Consider the following 20583-nt stretch of genomic DNA (forward strand, 5'->3'; position numbering starts at 1 on the left):
GACCCCACTGGAGAACCTGGGTATGGAGAGTGGCAGGAACAAACAGACGGTTAACAGGACAGGCACTTGGGGCTGGTTGTTCAGCATGAGAGCGCTTGACCTTATCCTCCACCTCCCAGGTCACCAGACCAATGACACATGTAGAAGCGATGATATTCTCAGTATGAGATGGAGAGCTCTCTGGCTGGAACTGGCGAGACAGGGCGTCAGGTTTGATGTTCTTAGAACCAGGTCTGTATGAAAGAGAAAAATCAAAGCGCGTGAAAAACAGAGCCCACCTGGCTTGACGAGAGTTCAGCCGCTTAGCTGAACGGATGTACTCCAAATTGTTGTGGTCAGTCCAGACCACAAAAGGCTGCTCTGATCCCTCCAACCAGTGTCTCCATTCTTCCAGGGCAAGTTTCACTGCCAACAGTTCTCGATTTCCAATGTCATAATTTCTTTCAGCTGGGGACAGCTTCCGAGAGAAGAAGGCACACGGGTGCATCTTCTGATCCTCGGCCGACCGTTGAGAAAGAACTGCCCCAACTCCAGTGTCCGAAGCATCTACCTCTACAGTAAACTGCCGAGTAGAATCTGGAAAAATCAAAATGGGAGCAGAGGTGAAGCTTGACTTTAACTCACCAAAAGCCCCTTCGGCCACAGAGGACCACCGGAAGGGAATTTTTTGAGAGGTGAGAGCTGTGAGAGGGGCTGCCACCAAACTGTAGTTTCGAATGAACCTCCGGTAGAAGTTGGCAAAACCCAGAAAGCGTTGGAGCTCCTTGCGTGTTGAAGGGCGCGGCCAGTCAGTCACCACCTTGGTCTTGTCAGGATCCATCTTGATGTTTCCGGTGGAGACCACAAATCCCAGGAAAGGGACTTTTGTGGTGTGGAACACACACTTCTCGTCCTTGACAAAGAGGTGGTTCTCCAAGAGCCTCTGGAGGACTAGGCGAACATGGACCACATGCTCCTGTTTTGACTTGGAAAAAATCAAAATGTCATCCAGGTATACAAAAACACAGATATTGAGTAGATCCCGCAGAACATCATTCACCAACCCCTGGAAGACTGCAGGAGCATTGGTGAGTCCAAAAGGCATGACTAAATACTCATAATTTCCACTAGGAGTGTTAAATCCCGTCTTCCACTCATCCCCCTCCCTGATTCTCACCAAAGGGTACACGTTACGTAGGTCCAGCTTGGTAAAAATAGTAGCGTCTTGTAACAGTTCAAATGCAGAGGAAACAAGTGGAAGGGGGTACCTGTTCTTGACAGTGATGTTATTGAGTCTTCTGTAGTCAATGCATGGGCGCAGAGTCTTATCCTTCTTACCCACGAAGAAAAAACCTGCACCAGCAGTAAATGATGAAGGCCGGATAAGCCCTGCATCCAAAGAGTCATTTATATACTTCTCCATTGACTTCGTTTCAGGAGCCGATAAAGAAAAAAGTCGACCTCTAGGAGGAGAAGTACCAGGTAACAGGTCAATAGGACAGTCATTAGCACGATGAGGCGGGAGTGAGGTGGCCCAAACCTTGTTAAAGGCCTCTTTAAGGTCTCAGTAATCCTTGGGAACACCGGAAATGTCTTGACACTCAGAGATAATCGGCTGACTGGATTGAGGAACTAGATTTTAAGCAGACAGCATGACAATGAGCACTCCACTCTCTAATAGTCCCTGACGCCCAATCTATATGAGGATTATACCTCCTTAACCAAGGAAACCCCAAAATGACAGGCTGATGTGGTGCATGGATAAGGTGAAAAGAGAGTGTTTCGCTGGGATTGCCTGACATGCTCATTTGAACTGGAGTTGAACGGTGTGTCACTCTGCAGAGAAGACGACCATCTAGAGCTGTAGCATTGATGGGCTTCTCCAAAACCTCCCGACCAAATCCAATCTGAAAGGCCAGTGTTATGTCCAAAAGACTGGCATCAGCACCAGAGTAACATTGGACCAGGAATGGTCTGCACGAACCTGGGGCTCCAGAGTAGCGTTCCGGAGGAGGCAGGCGTGCATCCGACGCCGGAGGATTCTGGATTCGATCAGCGGAAGCTGGAGTTGGATCCGGACTTTGGACCGTAGGAGGAAGGTTCTGAAGATGATCACGGAGATTCACAAAGATCCGTTCGTGACGAGCGGCCATCTCCTGCATAGCTTCAGCCATGAAGGTGAGCTGCTGCTCGTGGCGTTGTAAAATGACCTCTTGCGTCGGTGGTTCTGTCGCTAAGTCGGCTGGGTTCATGTTGGCCAGATTGTACTGTCACAATCACAGGTACAGATCAGAACCCAATAGCACGACTCAGATACAACCAGTGTTTTGGAATGTTCAGTTTATTCAGGTCAGGGACAGTCAGGGTCAAAACCAGGAAATCCGTCAGACAGGCAACCAAAACCAGACAGGGAGCAGGCAGGAACTTGAGATCCGAATACAGGCAGGCAGGGGTCAAAAACCGGGCAGGACAAAAATCTAGGCTAGAGAATAACACTCACTGGAGAGCTTGGCGGAAACAACAAGACAATCTGGCAAAGGACAAGTGATAGTGAGGTGGTATAAATACTGTGGGGTGATGAGGGAATGAGTAACAGGTGAGGGGAAGGGCTGGGAAGACCAGGTGAGCGAAGTGAGTTGATTACAAGGGCCTGGAGGAAGGCGGGATCTGAAATGACAGGAGAGTTAAGATGAGCCAAACCAAACAAACAATAATAGATGTGTCTAACTTGTGACACTTACACTTGTCATATCAGCTGTGGGAGAAAATGTCTCTTTGTAGTCTGTTCCTGGTTTTTGACTGTAGCCTTTTGCTACAAATCTTGCCTTGTATTTATATGATCCATCAATGTCACTTTTGAGTCCATCTTTCCCCCACTGCCTTTTTACCTGGTGGCAACTGGGTGAGGTGGAAGGTCTCGTTCTCCTCCAGAGATCGCATCTCCTCGTCCATGGCACTCTTCCACTGCCTTGACTTTGCTGACACTATGGCATCATTGTAGGTTTGAGGGATATCACAGACTGCTCTGTAGCAAAGGTCCATGCATGTTTGTGCTTTGTCCTCTGCATCCTCAGTCTCAAAATCCCGTAGATGAGTTGTTCTCCTTTTGTTTCTCTGTGGATACCTTTTGGTTACAGTCTCTGTGGCTTTACTCGGCTGTGTACATTCAGTCTCTTCAAGTAAAGTCTCAGGCACACACATCTGAATACCATGACTTGATACATTTTCTACATTTATATCATTGCCTATGACCCTGGAGTGTGCATCATCATGACCACATTCTATGTGTGATTCAGATGTTTGTGTTTCCTTTTCTTTTGTGCTTTTGGTTGTGAAATTCACCAATTTGTGCTTTTGCACCCTTTCTGTTTCTGGGTAATACACCAGATAAGCTGGGCTGTTTTTATCATATCCAATGAAAACCCCTTGCTCACATCTAGAGTCTAGCTTCCCTTTTTTTGTTTGTAAGCAAAACATGTTGTACCAAATTTTTGCAGTTTGGATACATTTGGTTCTTTGCCTGTGAACAACTCATATGGCGTTTTCTTTGTGCGCCTGCTGTAGCACCTGTTTCTTAAAAAAGCTGCAGTCTGCAGAGCGTAGTTCCATGGCTTGTCTGGTAACCCACTCTCTATCAATAAGCATCTGCTCATATCATAGAGAGTTTGCCAGCTTCTCTCTACTGTACCATTTGGGTGTGGGGAATAGGGTGCAGACGTTTCATGTCTAATCCTATGTTTAGTTAAGAGTGCCTGAAAGTCTTGGCTTGTAAACTCAGTGCCGTTGTCTGAACGAATACACTTGATTTCTCCATAAGGTGCTATGTCTGCCAAGAACCTTTCTTTGGCTTGCACTGTATCACTTTCTGACTTCAGAAAATATATATCCATGCCTTTCACTACACTTTGTAATTTCTGTACATCTTCATAGTTGCAATGACCCAAAATCTCATGCCAAGTTTGCATATCATGACAACCTTTACATTTTTCAACATTTTCTGTAACAGTTGGCAAGTAAAACAAATGGCCACTCTCGTGGAGATCAAACCTGCTACTGTCCTTGGTAACCATGTGGCTTTCTCCTTTCTTGAAGGTGATTTTCGCTCCTCAGTTTGCCGCTCTTGCCACAGAGAAGATGTCATGTGGGTATGAAGGTATGTACAGTGCATCCCGTAGCTGTGCTCTGTGCTGTCGTCCAGTGTTGTCTAGCAGATACACGATCGCTGTTCCTCTGTGTTGTGCTATTCTGCTGCATTTAGTCCCGTCAGCTAACTCCACTGAATGTGTCCCTGAAAGGACTGAGTCATCAAAGCTGTCAAACTTTTTGATATCGTTCACGATGTGGGATGTTGCTCCAGCGTCCAATAGGGCTGAACGATTAATCGATTTTAAATCGAAATCATGATTTTAAATTATGCGATTATCAAATCGCAAAGCCTGCGATTTTAGGGTGAATCTTAAACTGCAGTTTGACTTTAAAGCAACTCAACGGAAGTCATTTCATTTCAAACCTTTATTTATCCAGATTGTCCCTTGAGATCATAGATCTCTTTTTCAATGGAGACCTGCATCAATTTAGTTCCACATGAAACATAAAAAACATAAAACAATAGAGGATATCATACAACATATTTACAAGCTACATTTACATACTTATCAACATTTACAAATACCTATAGTTTCAAAGAGCATTTCACTTAGACTTGCTTTAAAAACATTCAGAGGAATAAAATTGCTCAGTTTCAATTTTAGCTGTAGATTGTTCCAAGCAAGTGGCACTGCGCACATAAAAGCTGTCTTACCTAAGACAGTCCTTGCTCTTGACACATCTAACAATACTGCATCATGCGATCTCAGACAATAGCTGCTTGCAACTCTCTGTGTTATCAGTGAACAGATGTAATACGGGAGTTTACCCAACATGGCTTTATAAATAAACGTGTACCAGTGATTGAGCCTCCGTACAGTGATGTGTAAGTGCTTTACAATTACTGACAAATCTCAGTGCACTGTGATAGGCGGCATCTAACTTGTTCAGGCAATGGGCAGGTGCATTCATATAGAGTAGATCACCATAGTCCAGCACAGGTAAAAAGGTCACAGTGACTAGCCTTTTCCTGGCCTCAAGCGATAAACAGGACTTGTTTCTGAAAAAGAAACCTAGCCTAAACCTCAGCTTTTTAAGCAGGTTATTGACCTGAATTTTAAAAGTGAGACAATCATCAAGCCAGATACCTAGGTATTTATAACAGGCAACCACTTCTAGTATTATTCCTTGCGCAGTTACAATATCCAAAACAGGCTCTGGTGTCTTTTTAGCTTTTGAAAATAACATTACCTTGGTTTTATCAACATTTAAAAGAAGCTTAAGCTCAGCGAGCTGAGTCTGAATAATGTTAAAAACAGCCTGTAATTTAACACCAGCCTCCTGAATGGAGGGACCTGCACAGTACATAACGGTATCGTCTGCATAAAAATGTAAAGTAGCTTCATCGACATTTTCACCTAAACTGTTGATATATATAATGAATAAAAGTGGACCTAAAACAGAACCTTGAGGAACACCATTAGAAATGTTCAACCACTCAGAAGTGAGCCCATCAAAGTGAACACATAGGGACCTTTCAGAGAGGTAGTTCACAAACCACCCCACTGCATGGCTGGATATGCCAATACTGAGTAGCCTCTGCTTCAAGATGCGATGATCGACGGTGTCAAACGCTTTGGACAGGTAAATAAATAAGGCTGTACAACTCTGCTTATTATCTAAGATACTCGTAATGTCATTCACCACTTTCATTGTCGCAGTGATGGTGCTATGTTTCTTTCTGAAACCTGACTGATGTTTAGCCAGGATATCAAGTTTCATGTAAGTTTAGTTCTTTCACTTGTAGCTCGGGCTGCGGGGGTGCTAGAGACGGGAGCACGTGGATGCAACTTTCCTAGCCGGAGATATGGCCGCATTTTACAATAAACTTCCGTTGGGTCGCTTAAAAACAAATATCGCAAATCGAATCGCGATCGCAATATTTGTCATATTTTTGGACAAAATCGTGCAGCCCTACCGTCCACCATGACGCCTCTCATCTCTACGTTGTCTGGAGGTCTCCCGCTCTTTATGTGCTTTGACTTGAGGAATTAGTCTTGTTCGCTGTTTTCGTCCTCTGTCACTTTTCTGACACCATCTTGTTCCCCTTTTGTTTTGCACAGGGATTCTTTGTGTGTGTTATTTTTGCAGTAACCACACCACACTTTTCTGTAACATGTTCTTGCCTCATGCCCTCTTATTCCACATTTGTAGCATATAACGTTAGTATATTCTTCTTTTCTATTGTTAGCAGACATCTTGCCGGGGCCTCTGCCTTGTTTAACATTAGTTTTCATCACGTTATCTGTGGTTTCTTTTATCTTAAATGTTTCTGCCTCTTCGTATACACGCAGTCTGCTTTTAAAGTCTATGAATCTAACGTTATCTTCATTCTGCGTTACATGAACAGCCAGTGGCTTAAAGGTGTCTGGTAGTCCTCCTATTATCATGGCGATTATGAGTCCGTCGCTCATGGTCTCACCTGTTTCCCTCAAAGCCGTGATAAGGTTCTCCACCCATATAAGGCAGCGGCGCCGGATTCATTTCAGAAGTGGGGGGGCCAAAAAGTGTGTGTGTGTGTATGTGAAAGAAATGCTAAATCTACAGTGGTAATCAGTCCGCCAGTGCCTCCGCCAGGGCGGAGTGGTAATCACTCCGCCTCTCTGGCTACAGGAGGTAATGCAATTCATGAAACTTATTTAAAGAAATTCAAGAAATTGACATAAATTATTTATTCAACCGATGAACAATAGTTGTAATACAGTTACGAAAAGGACGAAGAGCCACTCGAACTGGCCTGGCTGGGGCGTAATATTAACTGTATAATAAAATAGGTCTTCCAATGAAACTATTGGTTAATAACACCTAACACAAGCTGTGATGTCATGTAATCAAAATCACATGACTCAAATGTCCAATCACAGGTGAGGGTGGAGGCGGAGCACCCTTCAAACAAATGTCCGACATTAGGCTAAAGCTAAAGAACATTTCCACGTGGCTAAATCTACACAATTTTCCTAGATTTTGCCGAAGTAAACCTCCCTTCGCTCACTGGCAAAGCAGAAGCTCCGGAGCACTTTTTTGAGGTCCAGGCCGTCGGTCAAATCTTTGTGGATGTGGAGGAAGAGAAGGTGATTTAAGCGGCGCTCGGACATTGTTGAACGGAGGAACGTCTTCAACCGACGGAGGCTGGAGAAGCTCCGCTCAGCTGTTGCATTTGACATTGGCACAGTCAAATACAGCCGTAGAAGTTTATCCACTTCACTGAAGAGGGATTGCGTGCCTCGTCCCTGTGCCGCCAGCATGTCGGTGATTGTGGACACCTTTGTCACCTGCATGATGGGTCTTTCAGCGGCGGAACTACTGTTGTGTGCCTGCAAAACTGCTGGAAACAGTGACAACTGGGTGGACAGCCGTTCCATGTCAATATCACCTGTGTACATGTCGACCAGATTTTGGGGGATGTTGATGCTGCCGAAACCAGGGGGACTGTTTACTGCTGTGAGGAGTACCTGCTCCATACTCATCAGCAGCTGCAGAGTGGGTTGGTTAAACCTGCGAGTCAGCTCAGAAGTGAGCAGGTCAACTACCTCAAAAAACTGGCTCCTGAAGTAGTCCTCTGGATTTTCCCACTGATGAGACGCATCCCCATCATCATAACGGCGTGGAGCGCGCCGCCTTGGAGGAAGAGCCGGGGCCTGGACCAGGTCGCTCATGTTCGTTCTTTGGGCCTCTTCAAAGATGCTGTGGAATGCCTCTGTGGACCTCAGGTTTGTGTAGTGTGTCTGGAGCATCTGCACTGCTGACTTAACTGTCTCTGCTGAGAGGTCTTTGGACTGGAGCACCCGAGCCACCTCTTCCGCAGAAGAAAAACAGTGTAAGACACACTTTCAATCCGAAGAACACACTAAATTGAGTCATCAATGCCTGCAGCCCTGGTGCCTTCTTGCTTGCTTCTGTGTTCCCCCCCATTCGGATTATTTCATCCAACGTGTCGTAGACGGCTTCATAATTCGCAAGCAGGGATTTTATTGCACTGCCTCTGGCTGTCCAGCGAGTGGGGCAGAGCGGTGTGAGGCCACTGACAGTAGGAGAGGCAGCAGCTGCAGCATCCCTAATGGTATTAAAGATGGCAAGTCGTTTTGGTGAGTTGTTGATGACCTCATGTATGTCGTGAACTAAACTGAAGGCACCACGTACCATGTTGCACTTTGAAGCAGCTTCCTGGAGTATGAGGTTTAAGCTGTGATTAGTGCAATGCATTGAGATTGCTTTGGGATTGATGTCTTTAAAACGTTTGGCCACACCTGACATTTGTCCCTGTAGAACAGATGCGCCATCGTAGGTTTGTCCTCTCATGTCACCAATGTCCAGGCCGCATCTCAGTAACATGTCCTTAATAGTAAGCGTTATTGATAATGCGTCAGTCTTAGGACAGTCATACATTCCTATGAAGTCTTCATGGACAACATAATCAGCTGATACCCATCGTACAGTCAGAGACAATTGTTCATGCCCGGAGCAATCGCGAGTTTCATCCACAATAACTGCATAATGTTCTGCATTGTTTTTAATTTCTGTTAATAAAGTGGTGAGAGATTCCCGATACATTTGGTTTATGAGTTCATTGATTGTCTCGTGTGATGCATATTTCCCGGTGAGCATGAAGCTTCTCAGAGTGGGGTTTGTATCAGCTACGAGTTCTACTAGCCTTTTGAAATTGCTCTCCTTATCCTCATGCCCCCTGATTGCTAGGCCCTGTCGGGTTAGAAACTGCAGACAGCGCAGCTGCTCCATCATCCCATCTCTTCTTTTTTCCTGCTCAATACGCTCCTGTTGGACAAGCTGGATGTTGACTGGTGTTTGACTGAAGAAAGCACACTTTTTTTGAACACACTCTCTGTGAACATTGGACTTTTCGTGGCTGTCCAGGAGGCTTGGGCACTTTTTCCAGTTATTACATCCGGTATTTACAAAACTGTCATCTCCACATTTTGAGAAAGTTACCAGCCGTTTGACAGCAGCAAATCTGCAAATTTCACAGAAGGCCCGTTTAGTGGTTTTACAAAGAATTAGCCACTCTCGGTTTTTGTACCATTCTGCATTAAAGTACCTTTCTCTTTGTCCAAACGATCTAGCGGTCTCCTTTTTATCAACAATTAGCTGTGCAGCTTTACCCGTCTCGATGTCGCGACAACAAGCCTCCACGCAGTCGGAACCAGCCTGTTTCGGTTCAACGAGGCCTGCGGTTTTGACAGTCTCTGCGGCCGCAGAGCTGCTGCTTTTGGGTTTATCTGGCTGCGCTGGTTCTATAGTTGAAGGTCCAGGCTCCGGAGTTGTGGTGGATGTCAGGGATGTGACATTGAAGTGGTTGAATTTAAGTTTAGTTTGACTGTATTTCATTTTCTTATGCGCTGGTTCTTCTGACATGTTTGCGAGCTAAGTTTATCTTTCTAGTTTAACGGCTGCCACACACAGAACAACGTAACAAATAAACAAATCTCAGCTTTTTTATTGGTTGTAATATAGGCTACTTGATACATTTGAATGGTGTGACAAAGTCCTCTTTGATTGGATTAAAATGTACATATTCTTCCTGTTATGTTTGCCTGCTTTATTTTACCTAGTGCAATATTTGAACTGCTCGCATTGACCCAAAGACACATTTTGAGTTGTATACACTGTTGGAAAGAGGAGATTCCTAGCTTTCTAATGATATCAGGATTGTTGTTGTACTCCAAATATTAAGCAAAATGTCACATTATATAATGATTGTCACCGAGTCATAATTTTGAGAAAAAGACGTTCAAAGTTTCCTCTTCTCTGGAATCCATCGATCTGATTGATTATTAGCGGGGCAAATAACCAGAGTAGCTATGGAGGGAAAATATTTTCGTTTGGATTACTTGTCTGGGGTAAACTCGCAAGTGTGTCTGTGTTAAACACACAGACGAGAAACACCGGCTGTTGTTATGCCCTGTGACGTTAAATTACTCCGTTCTCCTCTTGTAATTATGCCGTTACAAGCTTTCAAAGTTGTATTTATCATCTGGATTTGCCGAAACAAGTTTAATATTCTGAAAGCCAAGACTTTGTTTATTTGAAATCAGATGAAACTGTCACGGACCGTGCCGTGTTATCTAGATTACTATACGGTTTACATTAATAATTTCAGTGAGAGGGAGGGGGAGGGGAGCTGCTGCTGCTGCTGCGCTGAGGGGGAGCCGAGTGAGAGCGAGGTGCCTGTCTTCTTCCCTTTACAAGCTTCAAAACTGTATTTATCGTTTGTTTTTGGAAATAAAAGTTTCATATTCTGAAAACCAAGACTTTGCTTATTTAAAATCAAACAAAAAACTCGAACCCCGGAAAAATGTTTTTTTACACAAATACACGTATATTTTTGAATTGATCCATAAAAGTGGGGGGGCCAATGGCCCCTTGGCCCCCCTGCTTCCGGCGCCCCTGATATAAGGTAGTCGGTAACACTTTCACTGTCTTTCATGTGCAGCTTGGTCAACGACGAGTAGAGGTTTATTATCCGTGGTTTACTTTTTCCAGAATAATGTTCTTTCGATATTCTTAGAGCCTTCCTGCCATCATCAGCGGCATCGTGTCTTATCAGTGATAGGCTTTTATCATCTATCAGTCTAATTAGCATAGTTATTAGCATTCTTTTCCCTGTCTTCTGCTAGCTGTTCAGGACTATTTCTAGTGGGTTCATGGAGAATAGTTTATTTTAATTTCAGGATATTTAGGCAGCCTAAGAATCTTGTCTCCCAAAGGTCATACTTATCGTCGGTTCCATCGAACAAGAGCTGTGGCGCGAAAACTTCAGTTGCTCTGTTTGCCATCTTGTTAGCACGGAGATTAGCTTGCTAAACTAGCATGTTAGCATTATGGGTTCTCACATAATACGTAACGTGTAACCTCTTCCGCCACTTCTTTACTTATTGGTCCACATAGTTTGTAGAAGTTCAGTGTAATACTTAAAATACTTAAACCTCTTCCGGAAAACTAACATGAGTCCAACTTTGCCTGGGCCCATAACCTGTTAAGCAATAAAGTATGCGTAGTCATCTTTCTTCTCTCTTCCTTTTATTCTGGGACATGAACAAGCTTGGCTGTGTTGTGTAATAAACATTAGACATAGAGCGCTCCGTGCTTACCATTACCATTAAACATGGAGTAAGGGTGCTATTACAAAGTACTTAACACACCAAAATGGCCCCAGAGGTGTTTTTTTTTTCTAAACCTCTCTAAAAAGGTCCAATTTCACTTGTTTTGCATCAATCTTGATACAGGGTACTTATTATATGTTATAGTTTGGATTCCTAAAGCTTTTAGTCTACTATCCCATCATTCAAAAGTGGTGTTCACTATAAGTCATGGGTTTTCTTTGGACGGAAACTATAATTTAAATCTTTTTACTATGTTCAATCTGAATTTACTTTAAAATAAAAACATCTATATTGATTCTGACTTCTCTACATCCAACTCTAATCCTTTTAGAAGTGAAGATATAGTCATTTGTTCTGGGAATGTCATTTTCGAGCCTGAAACCTGAAAAACAGGCTCAGGGTTTAACAGGTTAATCCCCTCACTGCCTAGTTTTTTCATAGTAGCATTTTGAGAGTCAATCTACAAGTATTACAAATTGTCTTTAAAATAAAATACAAATATAATAAAGATAAACATTAAAAAGCAATATATATATGTTCTCAGTAAAAATGACATATTCAGTAAATAAAAAACACTATGAAATATACAGAATAAATTAGAAAACTCTCTAATATACCAATCTGCAAACATACAAACATAATGTATATGGATTAAAAACTGATCCCGTTATATGGCATTTCCCTTTGATTGCATGTCCCTCAGTACCAGCACTGCTTTAATATCTGAAAACACTTGTTTCATTTGTCCTGATCAAACTTTCTTTTGGTTCTTTGTGTTGTTGCAGGACGTCTAAACGGGGTCCCCCCTTCCTCCTGACTTCCTGTTTACGTCTTGGAATGCATTGAGCGCTTCCTGTCCCCTGACTGCTGGAGGCACCTGTCCACCACTGAAGAGTCATCAGGGTAAGCATGTATATGTTTTGAGATATTACAGTATGAATAATTATTTCAAATATTTTCTCTTGTATTGTTGCGTAAGTGTAGAGTGTAAAAAACTCAAAATGTCAAGGTAACTTATGCAAGGAGTTCCCTGCTGCGTCATGACATCATCGTTTACGTTGCTGATTTTCTCCCCAACGCCGCTCACAACAACAACAATGAAGGACTGCGTTGGGTCGATGATCGTGTTACCTTTAATTATACGAAACCAGATTAGATTAAATAACTACTTCTCAACCCTTATACTTTTCTCCAGAGTGTCGTGGTTCATTGTTTATTAATGTGGTTCAGCGGCATTTAGTGACCGCTGACTACAACTACAACTACTACTACTACTACTACTACTACTACTACTTGTACTTACAGTATACAATTATGTACATTTGATATCTAATCCTTCGGCCTACTTTCAGCTACAGAAGCCATTCAACTATTACATTATTCAGCTATTTCAGAACATTGAGGCGATACAGTTTGTTGTTTATACCTTTTTAAACTTTTCTTTAACCTGTTAAGCCCGACAACACAACAATATTCACAAAACTGTGTCTCAGTGCTTCTTAACATTTAAAAATCTATTAATGTGTCATACTCACTTAACGGGAAGAAACTCATCTAAAAGACAATATTAACCATTTTTTGCTAAACAAAACACAAGGGTATTAGCAAGCCTCTGATTTAGATAAAAATGGTTAATACGTCTTACCTTTGAGGTTTTCTGATCAAAAGTTGTGTTCAATGGCAATAAAACGCATATAAACGCTGCTGAAGGTTAATCCAATGTCTCTGTGTCACTTTGAAATGATTACTGATAATCCATCATAACATTTATGTCAATAAACAGAGTGTATTTCATATAGAGTGTATGAGAGCTTCCGGGTTTGGGCATGCTGGCTGAGCATCACTCTCATTCACCAATGGTAATGTTTAGATGAATTTAGGAACCCCCTCTTGATTCTATTGGCTCTAACGGTCCAAAATAGGTGTCAATCACCAAAATCGACCAATGGGTTCCAGAGATATGGCAAATACACCCAAATGACCCCAGAGGTGTTTTTTTTTTCTAAATCTCTCTAAAAAGATCAAATTTCACTTGTTTTGCATCAATCTTGATACAGGGTACTTATTATATGTTATAGTTTGGATTCCTAACGCTTTTTTTGTGCTATCCCATCATTCAAGGGTGGTTTTCACTATAAGTAATGGGTTTTGTTTGGACGGAAACTATAATTTAAATGTTTTTACTATGTTCAATCTGAATTTACTTTAAAATAAAAACATCTAAATTGATTCTGTCTGTTCTACATCAAACTCAAAGTTATATCATTGCTTTGAGAAAAAATATCATTAATTTACCCCTTTTAGAAGTGAAGGTATACTAAAAAAAATTGACACCGCTTACGGCATTCGTACGTATTTTCAACAGGAAATGCATTTTCTAGTTCTCTCTAAAACACACACACTTTGGCTGGCTTTTTCTTGTCTCTAACCCTTATCTCTCTGTTTCTTCTCAGACGACACACACCATGACCTGCTGACATCATCACACATCCCCTTTTACTCTCCTAAAAAATGGCTTCGCCCAGCTGGTTTTCACCGTGGCGACCGTCGCTGCTGCTTATCCTTGCTACCTGTTTCCTGTCTGAGTCCGCCTCTAGCGCGCACTTCCCCAAAGACCTGGAGCCAATAAGTGTGGTCGGCTCGGCACGTGAGTGGACTGTATGTGGGTCACAGAAATGTTAATGCTGTAATGGTCAGAAACCTTGCTATTAGAAACAATGCACGACGTGCTCCGGAAGTAATATGGTCTGTGTTTACATTAGCAAGCATCGCTAACACTGAGAGCTAAGCTGTACTGGAGAGAGTATGTGTAAAAAAGCAGAAAAGAAAAAAACTCACCTTGTGGTAAACTCGTGAGAGAAAAAGCATTTGAGCTCCATACTGTTTCAGAAATAATCCTTGGTTTGGAGCATGATATGGCTTTAATCACGGCAGCATTTAGCTGCACCTGAGTAGACAGCCTGCTCGTCACAGAACTCAGTGTGCCTGCATGGTGCTCAAAAGGGGGCGGGGCCAGCAGAGAATCAGCCATTCTCTAACAGGGCTGAAACAGAGGGATATGAGGGATGTCTAAAATGCATGATCTGTTTGGTATTTTGAGCAAAACACATCATAGATGTTTTTTATATATTTGTATATATCTGATACCCATAATATATGCCTAATAATAGCATAATAGGAGATCTTTAATTGAGAGACGTCCTTTTAAAGGTCACATGTCATGGCCATTTCCACTGATCATAATTCCATTGTTGAGGTATAGTAAAATAAAAAAATACTGTACAATTTTCCAAACTCACATTGGTTTCGCATACAGCATCTCTGTAAAGTATGTGTATTCACTCTCTGTCCTAAACGGCTCGTTGGAGCTCTTCCCCCCCCCTCCCTGTGAGCCCAGTGTGCTCTGATTGGTCAGCTCGGCCACTCTGTTCTGATTAGTCAACCACCAGAGAGGCTCCGCCCATGTCTAACAGTGCTTTTTCTGGCTCGCTCTGAGCGGAACATCAGGCGTCGGCACAGCCGTATATTTGATACGCTAACTAACCGAACCGTACCTACAACTGTTGTTATAGAAGAGTTCGTTATTTTTACCTGTAATAAACTACTACTGTTTGATAAAAAATCAAATCATGGTTTGCTTTATATGAATGATATGTTATAGGAGCAAATTATTCAGGGAAGAAAGGCTACTAAGTATTTCCATCAAACTTTATTTTTATAAATGTACAAAATGAACATGTGTAAATCATCCATTCCTCCCTTTATAGGTGTTTTCGGCATCTTGCCTATCGCAGCTTTGCAAGCTGCTGCCTGGGCTTTTTAGGACGAGGCATCAGAGTGGTCATCCCGTGTGTGCGTGTTGTCCACCAGATACGCCAGGAGTTTCCTGATCTGGCAGGACGAAATCAAATGCAAATCACAAAATATTAGAGAAACTTAGTTGTTTTAGATTCGTTAGTAGTAGTTGTGGTAGGAGTGTGTATCTATCTAATCTATCTATCTAATCAGCACAGTTAGCTTGCCAGCTAATATGCTAACCTACGTTTGCAAGTTATTCAGTGTAATATGCCAACCTACTATGAACAACAGCTAGTCTAGGCTAGCAAGAACATGTTTACAATTGCAATCTTATACAGGTAGTCTGCTACGTTCGGTCATTCATTGTAGCTGGCATGAAAACAATGTTTTCCCTTGCATGTCTAGCTCTAGGTAGCCTTCTTGTTTAGCTATGTAGCATACACGCTATGAACAGTAGCTCACACGCCAGGAACGCCTGTCACTGCCCGATCTGCAGCTCTGCCCGATCTGCAGTGCGCATGTGCGAGGTGGTCCGCCATATTGGACAACTCTGGACGGCAACGCAAGAAGGGCACTTGACACAGTGGCTTTTGGCAAAGCTGAAAAATAAAGAGAGATGAGTTATTGTTATTACAACGTGACTTCAATATTATTTAACAACTCTTTTCATTGGGTTCTTTTATTTGGGGTTAAGTACATTGTCAGTAGGGGTGCACCGAATGGGAAATTCTTGGCCGAAACCGATACCGAAAATAGGAAACAGTTGGCCGAAAACCGAATGCCGAAAGGCCGAAAATGATTAATAGAAATATATATATATATAATGTATACATTTTTTACCAATGTTGTTCAGCTGCCTGATTATGGAAAAATACATGATTATGGCAAAACTTAACTTAAATAATAATCACTATTATGGGTCCATAAAACATTTATTCAGCACTTTTGAATGCATACAGTACATTAATTCCAAGTCAAGTGTATTTTATTTTTCTCTGTAGGATAACTACAACAAAGTGCATTCAGAACAAAGCCAAGGTGCTTTAAAACTGCATAAACATATAGGCCAGTAGGCCTACAACAAAATAGTGTAAATAAAGACTGTAACAGCCAGGCCTTCAACAACAACAAATGCACCTATAAGTGCATGCATACAAATGTGCAAACTGGATACATCCACATGAATGTAACTATTTACAAATGAAATTACAATTGAATTTCAAGAATCTGTAAATAAGGCTGTCTGTCCTCATAAGCAAAGTAGTAAACATTGTATAAAGATACATAAAGTGAAAACTGGATACAAAATCCACAATCAATTACAAATTAAATTACAATTTCAAGAATCCCTAAATAAGGTGGTCTGTCCTCATGAGCAATGTAAACAACATTGTATCATTTAGATACCGAAAGTACAATATATTGAACACTGTGCTGCTGTCATTTCCCCCTAATGATAACCTGAGATGGTGAATTATAACTCACAATGAAAATTGTTCAGGAAAGTGGGTATAGAGTAGACATGTAGAACTAGATAAGCTTATGATAAGCCAGCCTGGTCTACTTATTAAGGAAAAGTGGGAGGTTATTTTTAATGAACAGTAGCTTCTCTGCTTTATCAGCCATAAGTCTGTTCCTCTTCTCATCAAGCACATGAGAGGCAGCGCTGAACAGTCTCTCGCTGTCAGTGCTTGTGATTTGATCTTACTCCGCATATTTGTCCGGGTGTTTTGATTTCAAGTGGTGGAGTAATCCTGAAGTGGTGAAAGTCTTTGCAGTTACACCCCCTCGAGAAATGTCAGCTGAACACGTTTTACAAATCGCAATCTGCGCCTCTTTCTCTGATATCTTTAAATATCTCCAAGCGGCAGACATGTTGGCTGTGAGCCAGCCGCGAGCATGGTCGCGCGCCGTGCTTGTCGCCGCGTTTTGATTACGTCATCACAACAACACGTTAGCTTACCAACGTAACCCTGTTCTCTGACATTCGGTGATATTTTTTCGGTGCTAGAACCCTTTCGGCCAAAAGCCGAAACGGCCTTTTTAACCATTTTCGGCCGATAATTTTCGGCGGCCGAATATTCGGTGCATCCCTAATTGTCAGAATAAGTGAGAAATGGATTTAACTTCTGTTAGAAAGCTATCATACTAAATAAATATTTACTGTGAATGTATGCAAAAATGTATGGCATATGGCTGTCTAACAGAAGTTAAATCCATTTCTCACTGTGTCAAGTGTCCTTCTTGGGTTGCCGTCCGGAGTTGTCCAATATGGCGGACCACCTCGCACATGCGCACTGCAGATCGGGCAGAGCTGCAGATCGGGCAGAGCTGCAGATCGGGCAGTGACAACGCCAACTATAATGTACTGACCGTACGGTAAATCACCCGGAGTATACTGTCTATGAGTATGTTGTGTGTGAATGCAAACATTCTCCTGCTATGAGATACATGTAAGGCATCTGCTGACATTGGAGTTGATATATGGAAACGCTAGCAACTTAGTTAGCGCTGTTAGCACTGTGTCAATGGCTTAGCAGCCAGAAAAACGTTTACCCATTTACAAAGTCGTGGTAGATATACCTTGTTTGTTTTAAACATAATAAATACACAAACAACAATGAATACTTACAGGTTGTGTACCCGAATCTCCCGCTGGTCCAAACAAAGTAGGAACAGCATCGTCCTTCAGTGCCCTACGCTGTACATATCCGGTATGAATCGCTCCATGTTTTGTGAAGCTATGCTCCGTGAAATGCCGCGCACACAGTAAAATACCGGCTCGAACATCTGAAGGAACAGTATTAAAAAGGAATGTCAACCACTGACTGGATACAGTTTTGAACTGAACCTGAGATTCCAACAGTATATATGCTAGGCTGGCAGAGGGTGCGCCCATAGCTCTGGGTGTGGCTACTGGGTGCTTCTACGACACAGCACCCAGGAAGTAAACAATGGACAATGACGTTTCATCAACGAGGCGTTTTGGGGAGGTATTTTCTGTGTTAGAGTTTTACTCGCTACAGGGTGTACTTTGAGGGTTTTGAATCTGCAGACCGTTTACATGCATAAAAACCTTGATAACACACAAGGGGACGGGTAATAACCGGAAAAGCATGACATGTGTCCAACCTGTTGAACCCCATCCCCCCGCCCCCGGGCGGGAAAAAACTTCTTAATATTTAATAAACTATGAATGTTTTATATCCATGTAACGGGAAGAAACTCAGCTAACTGATCTTTTTTTTGTTTCTTCAAAAAAAAACACAAAGCTAGCGCTGAGCCTCTAAATTAGCCACGAGCAAAAAGATGCTAAAGCATTACTGCACAGAAACTCACTCATAACACCCTTATTATTTATCGTAGTTGCACGTCCAACCCATCGATTAGTATCGTGAGGAGACACAGAATCGATCGGTACCTACATTATCACTCCATGATAAGAACTCGCGACTTTATAAACAAAAACAGACATCAAAACACGTGGCGCTAGGTAGCTAAAACGGCAAAATAGCTTACCTTTGTCGTTGTCTGGTCAAACGTGTTCTTCAATGGCATTAAAATGATTAAAACGTTGCTGAAGGTTAATCCAATATGTCTTTCTCCCTTTTAAATGATTTCTGATAATCCATAAGCAATTAACCGACTGTTCCGTTTTCAGATGTCAGAGCGAGAGATAGGTTCGCTCTGGCCAAAACTGCATGTACGAAGCCCCCACCTTTTTTTGTTGATGTTGGTGTGTATGTGAAAATTCCCTTTCGATTCTATTGGCTCTAACGGTTAAAAAGAGATGTCGATCACCAAAATCGACCAATCGGTTCCAGAGAAACGGCAACAACGTACATTTTCACCCAAATCACCTCAGAGGTGGAGTTGTTTTTGCTAAACCTCTCTAAAGAGGTCAAATGTCACTTGTTTTGCATCAATCTTGATACAGGGTACTTATTATATGTTGTACTTTGGATTCCTAAAGATTGTAGTCTACCATCCCATTATTCAAGGGTGGTTTTCACTTTCAGTAAAAAAGAATCTTTGGACGGACACTAAAATGTACAGTTTTTTACTATGTTCAATCTGAATTTTCTTTAAAATAAAAAACATCTATATTGATTCTGACTTTTCTACATCCAACTCACAGGTTTATCATTACTTTGAGAAAAAGATCATTAATGTTCCCCTTTTAGAAGTGTAGTTATGGTCATTTGTTCTGGAAATGTCATTTTCGAGCCTGAGACCTGAAAAACAGGGATGGGGTTCAACAGGTTAAGAACATTTCAAGTCGTAACGTCCAGTCCTTCACCAATATTCTCTTTCAGCAGTTGTATGCTTCATATTTTTAAATAATTACTTATACATTATGTAGAAAAAACAGTAGCACAAATAATTTTGGTACATTTCAGCTTGGCAAGAAAACAAATGATTCTACAGGATAGCTTGTAGCTTCCTGTTTTAGCAGCCCTGATGGAAGCTGTAGCACTAAACATCAGAACATAGTCCTACAATTCTCTGACATTACTAAGGCTCAGATTGTACCAGCAACATGGTTCTGCTGTCCTCAAAGACCTCTTCTGTCTGTTGGGGATTCACACTGATCTCTGTCTGCAGAGGCGTACCAGTTTCCAGGCTTCCAGGGTCTGCTTCAGGACAACGACACCCTGCGTCTGGGTCTGGACTTTCAGAGGCTGCTGCGCATCAACCACATGCTGTACATCGCTGCCAGGTCACACACACACACACGCACGCACGCACGCACGCACGCACGCACGCACGCACGCACGCACGCACGCACGCACGCACACACACACACACACACACACACACACACACACACACACACACACACACACACACACACACACACACACACACACACACAAGCTGTAATCGAGACGTTCTCTGCAGCACCAGCCAGACGGATCAGTTTTAAAGAAGGTCAACCTTAAGACCCATGGCCCAGCCCCTAACCCATAACAGCTTGCAAAGATAATAATTAGCTTTCACACTATTCTATGCCGCTTTACAGAAGTACACTTTCACGGCCCCTACACACGGCGGCGTGCGTTACCGCTTCAACGCTTCTGCCCATTCACTTTGAATGGGGTGACGTCACGATTCGCCGAACTGCATTGTGGGAGCAAAGCGTAGCTTCTCTCGAGGTGCTCGCTGCAAAAGTAGAGCAATGTTCTACTTTTGACGCCTCGACGGAGGCGAATCATATGCCAGTACAAGCTCTAGCCAATCAAACCGCATGCTTGTGTGTCTGGGGCGGGAGATTCATGTGATTGGTTGTTGGTCGAGTTTCAGCCCCCCCCGCCGGCAAGCGACAACGCACGCTGCCGTGTCTAGGGGCCATCAATAACAAAGGGACCAGTGCACTGAAGTGTCTTAATATCGTCCGTTTCCAGCAGCGGCACTCACTGCGGGGATTTGGTTGTAAGAATATTAACAGTACCAAAATGTCCAATCCAAAAAAAGCTGATGCAGAGGGAAGGTTAAAGATTAAATGAGGGCTCGAAATGAGCAGTGACGTGCGGTGAGGTTC

At 42.5% G+C, this 20583-nt stretch overlaps 1 protein-coding gene across 10 annotated transcripts in view; it reads left to right on the forward strand.

The window, feature by feature from the left end:
- LOC307023307 (semaphorin-6D-like) overlaps positions 1-20583 on the forward strand; it is a 262682-nt gene that overhangs the window by 117565 nt on the left and 124534 nt on the right. For 4 of the 10 annotated variants that reach the window (XM_079656494.1, XM_079656502.1, XM_079656499.1 and 1 more), the window contains 4 exons: positions 4072-4132; positions 12029-12146; positions 13697-13890; positions 19647-19761. In XM_079656494.1, the coding sequence (XP_079512620.1) occupies positions 13755-13890; positions 19647-19761 (251 nt within the window). In that variant the 5' untranslated portion in view covers positions 4072-4132; positions 12029-12146; positions 13697-13754. Of the gene's footprint in view, positions 1-4071; positions 4133-12028; positions 12147-13696; positions 13902-15750; positions 17421-17457; positions 17756-19646; positions 19762-20583 lie in introns of those variants that run through there. The other 6 variants (XM_079656498.1, XM_079656496.1, XM_079656500.1 and 3 more) reach the window with 4 other exon arrangements.

This window comes from Notothenia rossii (genome assembly GCF_949606895.1).
Source record: "Notothenia rossii genome assembly, chromosome: 10".
NCBI lineage: Eukaryota > Metazoa > Chordata > Actinopteri > Perciformes > Nototheniidae > Notothenia > Notothenia rossii.